At 40.3% G+C, this 14,972-nt stretch overlaps 1 protein-coding gene across 2 annotated transcripts in view; it reads right to left on the bottom strand.

Moving 5' to 3' along the window:
• Positions 1 to 889: 889 nt before the first annotated feature.
• CYBB (cytochrome b-245 beta chain) overlaps positions 890 to 14,972 on the bottom strand; it is a 32,290-nt gene continuing 18,207 nt past the window's right edge. For both annotated transcript variants that reach the window (XM_087966837.1, XM_026686170.2), the window contains exons 10-13: positions 12,218 to 12,380; positions 8,284 to 8,430; positions 2,414 to 2,538; positions 890 to 1,670 (exon numbers count right to left, since the gene is read on the bottom strand). In XM_087966837.1, the coding sequence (XP_087822963.1) occupies positions 1,544 to 1,670; positions 2,414 to 2,538; positions 8,284 to 8,430; positions 12,218 to 12,380 (562 nt within the window). In that variant the 3' untranslated portion in view covers positions 890 to 1,543. The remainder of the gene's footprint in view (positions 1,671 to 2,413; positions 2,539 to 8,283; positions 8,431 to 12,217; positions 12,381 to 14,972) is intronic.

Below are 14,972 nucleotides of genomic sequence, written 5' to 3' on the forward strand. Positions count from 1 at the left end.
TAAACCCTTTCTCTAATAATTCTCCTAATTTGATAATATACTAAGAAGAAGAAGAAGAGTTTTCATTTTCAGGTGTGTTATTTCTATTCTAGGAGGCACAAAAATACACATCTAAGTGCCTGAAGCAGTGATTGCAAAATTTTATTTATATAGCCTCAAGAGATTTATAATGAGTGAGGCATTGTAAATGAGCATCTTAGAGCATTGGTTGCCAACCAGTGGGCCGGGGAAAAGAAAATTTGGGTGATCTGCAGAGAAATGTCACTCCCAAAGGAACCCCCAAAGCAATTAATCCAGGCTGCGTGGGAACACAAGTCTGCACCGCCCACATGGCCCGCAGGAACACAAGGCTTGCGTCGTTTCCATTGTGAACAACACAAGGTAGTGAGGGGAGGGGGTAAGGGGTGGAGGGGGGAACTTGCCCCACATGTCCCAAATGCCTCGCCTGGCCACCGGGCTGCTTCTTTCTGCTTCTTCCTTCTGCTTTTGGCTGCACATATGGAAAGCAGCAAAAGTCTTTCTCTCCCCCAAACTCCGCCAGAAATTAGTCTTTGGAACCCTGCAAGGTATCCTTCTCCAAGGGGCTGTGCCAGCACGACAAGTTTCACAAAGACTCATTTCTGGCAGAGTTTGGGGGAGAGAAAGAAAGACTTCTGCTGCTTTTCTTGCATGAAGCCAAAAGTCTCTCTTTCTCTCTCTCTCTCTCCCCCCAAGAACGGAGCTGGAAACGGTATCCTGCGATCCCAAATAAAGACTGGTCGATCAATGATAAAGATTAAAAAAAAACTCAGTTCCTTCAATTTGTTTCTCTGTATCCAGGCACATTAGTTATTCGTCTGCCAATCTTATTGCTGCTATGTGAAATTTGGCAACATTAGCAATATTATACAACATCTAAGGCCATAAGAACGTAGGGAATTTTCCTGCAGACTTTTTTTGGAATTTTCCCAGGGTCTCTGGTCTGAGGGATTTAAAATTATGCATTTGGTGGTCCCTGAGGTCCAAAAGGTTGGCGACCCCTGTCTTAGAGCATTTGTGCTATAGTTTTAGTGCTGCTTGTATACACTGTCCTTTGTTTACCAGTAGCAGCCTATTGAGAATGGTGATGTTGGAAGACAATGATTGGTTCAAAATCACTCAATGAGTTCTGTGGTTAAATAAGGAACTAACTCTGGATCAGATTTTGGCATGCTGGGGGAATTGAAAGAGTCCATGGTCTGCAGATTGCCCAGTTTGCCATAAACCTTACTTGTAATCCACAATATATTTGGATTGCACACTAAGATAAAACAATATAAATCCCTTTATGGTTTAATACAATATATGAACTCAATGTATATTTGACAATGCTAATATAACCTAAACCTTTTAAGAAGACTTGCCATGAGATTAAAAAAGGATCAGTTTAAAACTTTATATTCTTCCTCTAAAGTACATAATATCAAACAAACCTGAAAGTTTTAAGAAAATTTCAATGAAATATTAATTTCTCATTAATTTCAATTAATTCACCCTGGCTGAATTAAATTTTGTAAGTATGTTTTCAAAAATTTTCTTTGTTGAATATAAAGTGTATGCCTCTTGGGTCAGCTTCTGAATTATTGATGCACATTTTATTTAGAGTTTCAGCCAAGGCTTCAGGTCCACATAAGAAAACACCAACCCTGGAACTGAAGGTATAAAGTGAAAAACAGATATTTAGGTGCCAAATATAATATAAGTAGGGATGTTGAATATGAAAATTGAACTGCTACAAGAATTATAATCTGCACATCCTTACGTTTATCAAAATTCTCATAAGGTAAATTCACTCTTTAACACTGGTAGCAACATTCTCCGGTTGTGTTAGGTGCAAGGAACCAGAATGATACTGAAGCTGATCAGAACAATAAGTTTATTGCTACTTGCCTATTTATTAGAATCACTCTAGACTCACTATTGAACAAGGAGATCAGCACTCCAAGGTTGGTTGGGGAGAGATCTGCTTTCCATTGCTTTTTCCCCTTCAGTGATTTTAGGCTAGCCAGTCCTCCACTTCTATAGGAGAAAGACTGACAGGGTCAGGGGAAGGGGAAGGGGGTGGAGTAAAAAGAGGGTCAGTCTCAAATTGTTATGTAATCACAAGCTAAGTCCAACCCTCTTTGATTACCATTACCTTTAACTATAATCAAGTGCTGAGATTAGTTGAAGGTTCTTGTGCATAGGCTTTTAGCAATAAATAAGTTAAATTGAACCTTAATGCATGGATTTTTTATCTTTCACACCTGACAACTTCAACTGCAGATCCTACTACAGGTTTTGCACAAAGTCCAAAATGGCAAAAATCAACAGGAACCAGCATTTACTAAACCAATTAAATAAAATTAATTATATACTGATACAATAAAATTTAATAATTGCACAAGAAACCTACTTTGGATGTTGGCCTGCAATTGTCTTGAACTCATTTTCCCAATTTGGTCTTCCATATTGAGTTTTCTGCTTCAAGCCTGTAATCACATCTTTCTCTTCATCATGATGCATTGTAAAATGAGTTGCCTAGAAAATTAAAAGCAAGAAATAACCTTATTAGAAGATTGCTAGGTAACATTTTGTAACAAACTAGAAGATTGTTAGGAAAGTTTGTCTTCCAGTTGTAATTTCTAGTCAACACAACCTGCAGAAGTTGAAATCCAATACAACCTGAAGGAAATAGATTGGGAAATATAAGCAGAGTTACTGTGTTTGATATAAGAGAGAGGAGAGAGAGAGAAAAAAAACACCTCCAAATAACCCAATAGTATCCAACAAAGCAGAGAAAAATATAACACAAAATCAACAAATATGTATTGTATAAGTTGGAGGAAAAACTAAGGAAGAGGCCTCTCAATATCTCCTGATAGCTTGCATTAATGTGAGTATAAGTGTCCTGTTTCCTGGGGCTAAGAATGCATGATGTCATTTTTTTATCTAACTATTGCAAACAACCCAATTTTCCTAGTACTGCATCAAAAAACAGTATTGTCTTACTTCCGGTGGCACAAGCAGCATTTATGGGTCTTTTGTCGTACTTCATTTAATTGTTGGCAAATGACTCCTCACCACTTGGCTACTGTGCATTGTGGTAGGAATGCCCACTCTCTTTTAACATTTTGTCCTGATCAATTCTGAAGTTGCTGTCCCCTGATGGGTTTTGAACCTCTGTGTTTTTTCTTCTTTTTCTTTGATGCAGTGAAAGTCTGCTTTTTTTAAAAAAAAAAAAAAAGCTCATCAGTGACCAACAAACCCAAGACAATTTTTGTTTCTTCTAACAGCTCCCAGTGGAGGGTTGAAGTGCACTTTCTTCTTTTTAACTGAGTGAAATTGATAAAAATTCCACTAGAGCCCAAATGACAAGAAGAATGGGAAAGCCTGTCCTTTCCTACTCTGATCGGTCAGTGGATGCACTGGATAGGAAAGTGTTGAATATGAAGGAGTGTCAATCAAGGAAGGCTCTCCCAAAAGCTCTACCAACATGAAATGAAACATATTTTTTTGCTTATTTTCTGAGATGGATGAAAACACCAGGGCAGTCTACTAATCAAAGAAATTATTGCTAGACAAATATCTGGTTGCCTTTGTTGCCAAATCTGAAGAGCAATTTGTTAAGCTGGGTTTTATTTCTATCCAGCACAGAAAACAAGCACTTAAAACTCCCGGTGCAGAAGGTCCCTTAGCATGCAATGCATATTTATTGAACTGCAATCATCTTCATACAGATAATTTCATTCTACCATATTCTATCACAACAGTAATTTCAAAAATAACCTAAATAAATAATAAATACATTTATTTATTTTTCATATTTCTAAACCACCCATCTCTCTCAAAGAGACCATGTAAATCACAACCGCAGCCTACACTTTCTGTCTATCACTTTCTCTCTCTCTCTTTTTAACTTTTTTTCTTTCTCTTTCTCCCCCTCCCTCCTTCCCCCTCCCCATCCCCACTTCCCAACCCACAAATCCAGGGAATAACTGTAGGGAAATTTGGCCACATTCTCTCGGTCTCTGACAAGATACAAAAAGAAATCTTGCATTGCAAAAGGAGTGACAGGCTGTTACATCACAGTACCATGAGGCTGCCACCTTAGATTGCTGCATGCACTTCATAGAAGCATCATCCCAAGCAGCAGCACACTCACACAGGCACGCATACACATCCTGCAACTCAGTCCAAAGTGGCCGGAAAATATAGTCCCTGGGCGCCTCCTGAAGATGATTGACAGGCAAAGTACGGGATGACCCCCCACCCACCCATCACCAAAGCAGCATCCACTGAATCCTTGCAAAACTGGGCAAAAGCCAGGGGAGCAGACGGAGCCGAGTCAAGCCAAATCTGTCTCTCTCACTACCTGACTGCAGGAGGAAATGGCAGATGGTTACTTCCAGCCTTGATTGGTGCTGGATGCACAACCTGCTCTTTGCCCTGAGACACTGGCCCACCCTGTGCTGCACCACAGCCAACACCGCTGCTGTTGCCAGGGTCGAGTTGGGAGGATCACATTGTGGCTTCATGTCGTAATGAGCTCCAGGAGGAGGAGTGGTCCAGGGATAGGATTCTACCCAGTTCGGACCGGTTTGGGAGAACTGTTTGTTACAATTCTGCGCAGTTCAGAGAACCAGCAAATTGTGCCACTGTCTGGCCCCGCCCCATCACTCTATCTTGCATGCACACCATCATTGCCTTTCCAGCCATGCTTTTTGCTGCCCTCACTTTCTCGCCTTTCTGCGTGCCTTTTTAAAAAAATAAAAACTTTTTTATTGATTACATCATTAAAATATTGGACACAGTGTGGTCCTGCATCATTTTTGCCATACATACTAAAGTATATGCTACATATCTTATATACATTTATACAGTTAACTGATATCCATTGTATTATCCATCGTATTCCATTGTAATTATTTACATAACGTTATTTATCCATTCTATAAATCCCAACTATTTTTTATTCTGGGTCCCTCCTTTCTGCTCCCACCATTGATAAAACTTATTCCATATCTTGTAATATTCTGTCTCATCTTTGTTTTTCAATTCCAAAGTCAATCTATCCATTTCAGCACACATCAATATTTTCTTTATCACCTCATCTTCTTCGGGGACTCATTTTTCCATGTACTATTAAATAGGTCACCTCTTTATTATGTCTCTCATTCATAATTCCTAGTAGAAATAGTTCTGGTTTATATTCTATTTGTAGTCCAATCATCTCATCTAACCATGTCTGAACCCTACACTGAAACTCCTGCGTTGTTTTTTTTCAAGACCACCACATGATAATATATGCCTGGTTCTTGGTTACATTTCCAACAATTTGGTGATAGGTTTCTAAACATTTTGGCCAGCCTTGCTGCAGGAAGCTTGCCTTTTGCCACCGCCACCGCAAACAGGTCACCGGAGAACATGTGAAACGGCGCCATTTGGTCTCTGACCCAGCTGCTTCTCTCTGCCATTGCTCTAGCTGGGAGAGTGAGAGAGTCTTTCATGGAACAGCAAAATGGGTCCTGCAAGTCCCCCTCCCATCATGAAACAGCTCCAGGTGGCAGAGAAGCAGCCAGTTTGAATCCTGTTCCTCTCTGGCACCCGGAGCCATTTCCCAATGGAAGTGGGACATGCAGGACCCAATGCAGCAATTCCTAGTGTTAAAGTAAATTTCGCTGTGCTGCACAAGACAGTTTCCCAGGGCCCCGAGGGCCATCCTCCTGGAGCACCGCCACCACTCTGGAGCTCACCTTCGGGATGGGCCGCACTGGCTGGGAGGACACTTGCCCCACGCAATGCTGCTCACCTGCCTGGCCAGTGTGTGTCAAAAGAGAGGAAAGAAGAAAAACTTGGCAAGTCTCCTCCTCCTCGGGCATATACACAGCATCCACATATGAGGCCGGGACCTTCTGCCCATGGGCAAGTCCCTCTGGTGCCGTGCACAATGTATTTATGGCACGCTCTGTGTGTATCCCTGAGAAGGAGGAGAAGAGTTGCCAAACTTTTCTTCCTTCCTTTGCAGCGTAAAGTCAGCCACCACAGCCTGTCCCTTTAAGGTACTTTGATGTGGGGAGAAGTGAGGGGGGACCATAAAGGGACAGCCAGGCTGGAGCTGCCTTCCAAACAACTCCGTTGCAAAGGGAAAGGGAGGAAGAACAGTTCGGCAACTCTTCTCCTTCTTGGATAGAGCATGCACACACGGTGCCAGGAGGATCTTCTGCCAGGAGACAGCATGTAGGCAAGTCCCTCCAGCACTGTGAGATGTGTGCATGTTTGCTCTATGTGTATGAGGCAAAGAAGAAGGAGAGAAGCAGCCAGGTTGAATGCTGTCAGCGTGGCTGAGGAGAGAAACCTCCTGACCCACAGGAAGCAGCTACCAGCGATGCCTTCAGGTGAAGATGTTGCAAGCGGGGAGGTTCAACCCCCCTCAGGGGCCGCAAAGCGCTCTCTGCCCCTCTGACACCAGCCCAGCCTCCTCCCACCACACTTCTCTTCCTCCTCACCAGAAGCATTATTTTTGGGGAGACTGCGGGATTGTCCCACCTGGTCTTCAGTACTGGCTCATCAGGTTCCCACCACCCAACACCAGTTCAGAGGTTCCTTCCCCCCCCCTCAACAGTCAGAGAAAGAGAGAGGGGGAGGGGGGAGGGAAAGAGAGAGACGAGACAGAGGGGGAAGAGATGAGAGAGAGATGAGAGAGCAAGAGATAAGAAACAGAAAAAAAAGATGAGAAGGAGAAAAAGAGAGATGAGAGAGAGAGAAATGAGAAAGAGATGAGAGAGATGAGAAAGAGGGGGAGAAAGAAAAAGAGATGAGAGAGAGAAAGATGAGAGGGGGGAGAAAGAAAATAGAAAAATGGCTCTTTGAGTGTTTAAGGTTGCAGACCCCGGGTTAGGCAAAGTGAACCCTGTGGTCATTAACCGAACACTGGTTGTTAAGTCCATTTTACCTAATGGGCATTTTTAACCAAAAACCAGAAGGGATTGTTGGAAACTGGCAAAAAACATAGAAAACCTCAGTCACATGACTGTGTGGGATGTTGTAATTGATCATAAGAATGTGTGTGTGTGTGTGTGCATGGCTGTCAAAACTCCAAAAACAAGTCAAATAGCTCTGGGAAGGTCAGCCGTAAATTAAAACACTTGCTAAGTAACCGGCCATTAAGCAAGGACCACTTGTATTTGATTTGCCAGTCACTTGGCCACCTGGCATGCCCATCCAATCACATGGCCACCTGGCCATGCCCACCAGTCACCTGGCCACCTGGCCATGCCCATCCAATCACTTGGCCACCTGGCCATGCCCACCAACTAAGCCACGCCCACAGAACCAGTTGTTAAAAAATTTGAAATCCCACCCCTGCAGTGGTCCCCATCTCCCCCATTGTGAAATGCTCTTTCACTGTGCTGCGCATGGCGGGCAGGGCATGGAGGTGTCAGGAGCTGCAGCAGAGGGCTGAAAGAGCCACATACAGCTCCAGAGCTGCGGGTTGCCAACACCCATCCTATCCCCTTGAATAAAAACCATATATTTTTGTATCGTTCTAACACATGTACACACACAAACAAAACACTTGTTTTTACAGATATGAGAGCTATCCAAATATTTTGAAAGAAGTGCATCAGATTGCATAAATGCTTCCATGTTCCTCTTTCTGTTGTATAGTTACATATTTTTCCAGATATGTACAGCTCTTCTCCCCACCCCCCCAACTGTTGCTTCTTCTCCCTCCAGAAGCAAACTCAAAAGAATGGCTGTTATGTTCATGAAAAGATAGCTGGAGCAGTTTTGAAGCAGCTTTTCAAACAGCCATGCCTGCCTGTAAGAAGATGCCGCTGGCTACTGCATCAACCTCTTAAAAAGCAGCTTCAGACATACTCCCATCCCGTGCATTTAAAGAGTCTCTTTTGAAAGATTTGCATTGCTGTAATAAATATGCTTGCTGAATCCTTTGCATTGATGATACCCACTTGCCTTTAATTCCAGCAATAACACTTTAGTCTCAGAACAGCGTGATCACAATTATCCATGATAAAAAGCCAATCTGTTGGTAAATCTAGATCTGCTGCCATCTGTCTTTACAGTATTTACTTTTCAAATATTTGTGGTGGTGCCTTAGTGGTGGAATCCATAATGTGAAAATGGCCAATAAAAGCCTGTTGGATTCATGGGCAGTAGCAACTCTGGATCCAGTCCCACTATCCAGATCCCATTGCATAGGGGATATGCAATGATTGTCTGCCTTTCCTAAAGATCCAATTGCTCTGATTCAATAGTTACCTGAGATTCATCCCAGCCAGTAAGATAGATGTTGTAGCTGAGAAAATCTGTCTGATTCTTTTCTTGCATTTGAGCCTCCACTGATTGTAAGAGATCAGCAAACCATTCAAAGGCATGGGTATCTCGGCACAGCCAATAAAAATAGATCTGAGGGAATAAAATTGAATTTGTTCACATTATTACATCCTCTTTAGTTAGGTGACCTCATCCACTTTTCCCCCCTTAAACCCATAAAATACTGTCACATCTGACAATCCCTTGGCTATAATAATGTAGGTATCAACTAGCATAGAAGTGAAAGAAATATTTAAAATGTGAGTTGATTTTCTTCATTCAGAGTAACAGAAACATCAATACACAGCTGGCAAACCCAGATGTCTTTCCCAAGTTCAACTGTATTAAGTTCATGTTTTTACTTTAAAGAGAGTACTAAGCTCATGTTTTAAAAGCTAGTCTAATGCTTTTGCAAGAGAACATTAAACACTTACAGTGAACTTGAATACCTGATAAGTGTCAATGTTTTAAAAGCTAGTCTAATGCTTTTGCAAGAGAACATTAAACACAGTGAACTTGAAAACCTGATAAGTGTCAGATATCACTCAGACAGGTGTTCAGTATCACTAAGCCAAAAGTCCCTGTCATCTGGGTCTTGATAATTTTGTCACCTCTGGAAGCATTGCTGCTTTTCTGTGGCTTCTACCAACAAGGGTTTTGTGTGACCCTATTCTTTTCACTATTCTTATTATTACTATTCTTGACTCACTAGAAATTTTTGTGATTGGCCAATAAGACTCACATGCAGTTCCAATTTGCATGTTATCATTTGTGTAATATCGTGTTTAACTTAATTCCCTTGGGAAAGTGTCATTTTCTCTGCTCCATTCCAAGTTTAGAAGTTTATTGTTATTATGCATGAAGCAAGAGGAGCCAAGCAAATGCCAATTGCTAACTGCATCAGCAACCAAATAGTCAGCTAAGAATAATTTTTTCATAGAAAACTGTGTTAGAAAAAGAGCATGTTGGAAGAAATGCAGATAAAAAACTATAGACCCATCTCTTTACTGAATGCTGACTATAAAATATATGCTTCAATAATGGCAGAGAGACTAAAAAGGTTTCTAAATGAATTTATATGTTCAGATCAAAATGACTTTTTGCCTAAGAGACAGATTAAAAACAATATGAGAATAATTTTAAATACATTGGAATACTATGAAGCACATCCTGGAAAACAAATGGCGTTGATCTTCTTAGATGCACAGAAAGCATTTGACAACATAAATTGGCAATTTATGTTGTTACAATTAAAATATATGGACTTTGGTGAGAGATTTATTAACATGATACCATAAACAAACATCAAAGGTGATGGTAAATGGAGATACGACAGAGAATTTTAATATAAAAAAGGCATGACAAGGATGTCCACTATCTCATTTTCTAGTCATATTGACATTGGAAGTGCTAAATAGAAATATTAGACAAGACATGATAGCGGTCTTCCAATATTTGAGGGGCTACCACAGGGAGGAAGGGGTCAAGCTATTTTCTAAAGCGCCTGTTGGCCAGACAAGGAATAATGGATGGAAACTGAACAAGGAGAGATTTAACCTAGAAATAAGGAGAAACTTTCTGACAATAAGAACAATCAACCAATGGAACAGCTTGCCCTCGGAAGTTGTGGGAGTGCCATCACTTGAGACTTTCAAGAAGAGATTGGACTGCCATTTGTTAGAAATGGTGTAGGGTCTCCCGCTTGGGCAGGGGGTTGGACTAGATGACCTACAAGGTCCCTTCCAACTCTGATTATCTGTTATCTGTTAAATTAAAGGTATGGAAATAAAAAAGAAACAATATAAATTACAGGCATTTGCAGGTGATTTGGTCTTTATCTTGGAAGACCCACAAGAAATGGATTCAAACTAATTAGGAAAATAGAAGAATATGATGAAGTTGCAGGACTGCAAATAAAGAAAGAAAAAAACCCAAAATAATAGTTTACAGATATACAGAAAAAAGAACTAACAAGGAAATTTAGATATTAAGTCAAGAAAGTTATTATAAATTGGCACAACAAATTAAAATGGATTTAGAGAAGTGGAAAAATCTTCAACTATCATTGATGGGAAGAGTAGCCACCATAAAAATGAATATCCTGCCAAGATTACTATATTTATTCCAAACAATACCAATAAAACTGGAGAAAAAATATTTTGAAAAATTAAATAAAACAATATTAAACAATATTTGGCAAGGATAAACTTGAAAATGTTGCAAGATTCTAAAAGTAGAGGTGGTTTTGGGCTACTAGATTGGGATTGTATTATCAGGCTTCAACACTCACATGGGTTAAAGAATGGATTGGATTGAGGAACAAGAGATTACTGACCTTGGAGGGACATGATCTTGGACCAGGTTGGCATGCTTTTTTATGATATGGAAAAAGCAAAATACAAAGCTATTTCCAAAGACACTATGTTAGGAACGTATTATTCACACAGAGGAAGCAAGATCCAGTTGTGATTGGGAGAAAGACACACACACAGGTGTACACATATCTCCCTTACTTTTCTGGGCTATAAAATTAAAATTTAGAGACTCACCTTCTTTCCATGCAGCCTTTGAACTCAACACTCAAAAACCCTTTAAAACCTTTGTTCCAAATGGCCAAGGTCCAGGAAACTCACTCACAGACTCAATGGGTCTGCTGCTGGCAAAGGTCTGCTTACCTGGACCAAGTCCATTGGTCAGGTTAGCTTGGAGTCCCATCTGCTGAGTGCCAAATTGTTGGAAGAAATATCCTTCTGGGTTTAGTTCCAAGTGGGGAAAAAGACACTGGATTCATGGAAGTTGCTTGGAAAGAAGGTTTAATGGTGGATAGAACCACATGCCTTGGAACTCCTGAGCGAAAAGGGAAGAAATGCTGAGAGTCCCTTGGTTTTATACCCTCTCTGTGCTTTGAACTTGCTTCCTGTTCCTGTGGCAAGAAATGTATCCTGATTGGTTGTCAGACTCCCATGGGGCCATGCAAGGGTAGCTTGGTTGAATCTTGCTGGGTGATGCAATCTTCCCAGGTGACATGTGGTGAGATGGGTAGAGGGCTAATCCTATCATGCCCTGATCCCATCACCCTGGTGCTGAAGTGGGACAGGGAGCTGCAGGAAGCTGCTTTGTCTTTAAAGACATGTTTCTCTTTTTCTCATCCAGGGAAATATAATATTCTGCCTTTTTATATTTCCTAGAATATTTCATTCTTCTAGGATAGGGGTGGGTGCTAACTTTCTACAAAAGAAACACTGTTTTAAAATCAGGAAGAAAATTACAATGTTAAGTTGCTTCTGCTATTAGCTGAGGATAAAACAAAAAAATATTGTGAGAACATAAGAGAAAAAAGCAGTTATTGGGACATGTTTAGGCTATAGTTAGAGACAAGTGTGGACAATTCCTAACTTATTCACATAATCTCTCTCTCTCTCTCTCTCTCTCTCTCTCTCTCTCTCTCTCTCTCTGTATATATATATCCTGTTTCTCCAACAATACAGCCTCCCCCAATAGGAAGTCCCAGCATGTTTTATAGGCATGAAATGAAATTAAGCCCCTCCCCCCAAATTAAGGCCTATATTAAAACATGCGAAATGAGGGGAATGGTGGGGGGGCTTGCCATTAGGAAATACTTTTGTTGCACACCCGGATATGGTGCTGCCTGCGTTGACCCCGATACGAAGTGCCCCATATTAATTGGAAATTGTAAAGTCCAAGACATCTGAAAAAAGATGGGGAAGGGTGGGAAAAGTTGGATGTGAAATAGTAGTTTTGTACATCAACATACTCATGAATGAATCACAGCTGGGCCTATACAGCTCCCTAGTTTTATATATGCTAGTGAATGCTAGAAAACAAATGTTGAATGCTCAGGAACAGATTGGGGGCATACCTTTTTGAGTCTTAAGTCCATGGCATTATTGCAGTACTTATACCACACAGATTTGAGGATTGATGCAAAAGGGGTAACTCCTATGCCAGCTCCAACAAGCATCACGGTTTCATAACTGAACACATCTTCACTAGCAGTACCAAAGGGACCATCTACAGCTATCCTAGAATGGAAAGATAAAGTTTCAGATTTCATTGTTGTTGTTTTTGAAAGGCATTGTTACTGAATCATACTGTAATAATCTACCACCAGGCTGAAGTCAACCTTATTCTATTTAGGGACTATTCCATATTTTGAAGAATTGTGTTACTTTATTTTAATTGTGATCAGAGCCCATAATAATAAAGCAAAGATGGTACCAATAATAGGGACCTTGGGTGCAATAAATGCATCCTCATGTTACTAAGGAAATGCATTCCTCATCTTACTAAGCACAGCCACATTTGATATTATATTTGTCTGTGAGGCGTGGTTGAATGCATCTTTTCCAGATTCCATTACCACAGTCAGAGAATATCACGTTTATCAGTCAGATCGTGAAATCCATAGAGGAGGTGGAGTTGCTATCTTCTATAAAAAATATCTAAATCTAAGAAAGATTCAAATTAGACAGGAGCTTGCTCTTCTAGAGACCATCATTTGTGAACTGTCCTTAAATACCACTATCCGCTTCTTACTATGCTACAGAGCCCTGGATTATGACATAGTTCATGCAAACAAACTAACTTCACTGCTGACATGGGCTGCCTCTTGTCCACACCCTCTTATTTTCCTTGGTGACCTCAATCTACCTCTTATAGATTGGACCCTAAATGAATGTACATCCGAACCCATACATGTAATCCTGTACAATGCCGTTACCACACTGGGACTGGATCAATTAGTAACTAACAACACTAGTCTCAACAGCTGCCTCGACCTCATCTTCTGCAACAGCTCAAACTCAATTTATGGCCTCCAAATATAAGAACCCTTTTCAAACAGTGATCACAGTATGATTGACTTTTGTCTCAATTTACGTCCTTACAAAGAAAATCATAATGATGGATCTCCAAAATACAATTTCAAAAAAGCCACCTATGATCTCACAGATGCTGACCTATCATCTCTTGATTGGCACATTCTGTTCTCTAACTGTAATACTACAGAAGACCATTATAATGCATTCTTACTTGAACTTGAAAGAGACATTAAAATATATGTACCATTAGTAACCTCTAAAAAAAAACACAAATTACCCATAACAATAAGGAAACTTCAATTAAAAAATCACTATGGCGTAAAAACAAAACTAGCTACATAGCAAACTTTAAAAACCGATACAATACCTTATGCCGACAGTTATAGGCAGAATGCACAAATTACTACTGCAAGCAGGAGGAAAACCTGTGTACAAAATCTACCTGCGCCTTCTACAATTTTGTAAATACCAAACTTAAAGATTCAAGAACCATTCCACCTCTAAAGGGATCAAATGGGAAAGACTACAGCGATGAAGCTGTTAAGGCCAACCTCTTCAACACATTCTTCAGTTCAGTCTTTGTAAACAGCAATGGCTCATGTCCCACATTTCCTAGTCAAACCACAACTAACTGCAATGATATAATACATATTGACTTTACAGAAGAGACCACTAAAGGCACTACGAAACCTAAAACTATCCCTATCTATTGGCCTTGATGGATTATGTGCATACTTCTTTAAAAAGCTCTCCTCTGCCATAGCAGAACCACTAAGCATTATATATGATATATCATTCAAAACCAGCTCCTTACCAAACCTATGTTCCTTAGCTACGGTCATACCTATCTTCAAAAAAGGTGACCCCAGCCTGGTTGAAAACTACAGACCAATCTCACTGTTGTGTCATGTGCAAAGTCATGGAATCAATCATTAACCAATTCATCACCCTCCACTTAGAATCAAATAACCTAACCTCCAAAAAACAATTTGGTTTCGGGAAAAATTTGTCCTGCAACCTACAACTCCTACACTGCAAAAACATATGGACTACTCTACTCGACCAGGGTAAAGCAAAATATGCAATTTACATCTGCAAAGCCTTTGATTCAGTGGTACATGACAAACTATTGTTAAAACTAAACTCTTATGGCATTTTTGGATCCCTTCATAAGTGGATTACTGCATTCCTGTCAAACAGGCAACAAATAGTAAAAATAGGGAGTGCTATATCAAAGCCTGCTCCAGTTAACAGCGGTGTCCTCCAAGACAGCATTCTAGGACCCACAATCTTTATACTCTATATAAATGACCTTTGCAATCACCTTATAAGCAACTGCACCCTCTTTGTGGATGATGTAAAACTATTCAACACCACTGACAATGCTACTTGATGTTCTTGATTATGTGTCTGAATGGTCAAACATTTGGAACTCCAAATCTCAACCAGCAAATGCTTTGTTCTACACATTGGTAAAAAAAAAAATCAGTATACCAAATACAAGCTAGGCGGATATGACCTTGTTGATAACCCTCACTCTGTCAAGGACTTCGGAGTACTCATATCTAATGATCTAAGTGCCAGAGCTCATTGTAACAGCATTGCCAAAAAAGCATTAAGAGTTGTAAATCTAATCTTATGAAGCTTCTTCTCTGGAAATATTGAATTGCTAACTAGGGCATACAAAACCTTTGCTAGACCAATACTCAAATACAGCTGTTCAGTCTGGAATCCACACTGTATATCGGACATTAATACAATTGAGTCCCGAAGTATTTCACAAGAAGAGTATTA

Source organism: Notechis scutatus, chromosome 5, assembly GCF_049901735.1.
Source record: "Notechis scutatus isolate UNSWTSFEM ecotype Mainland chromosome 5, rNotScu1.2, whole genome shotgun sequence".
NCBI classification, from domain to species: Eukaryota; Metazoa; Chordata; class Lepidosauria; order Squamata; family Elapidae; genus Notechis; species Notechis scutatus.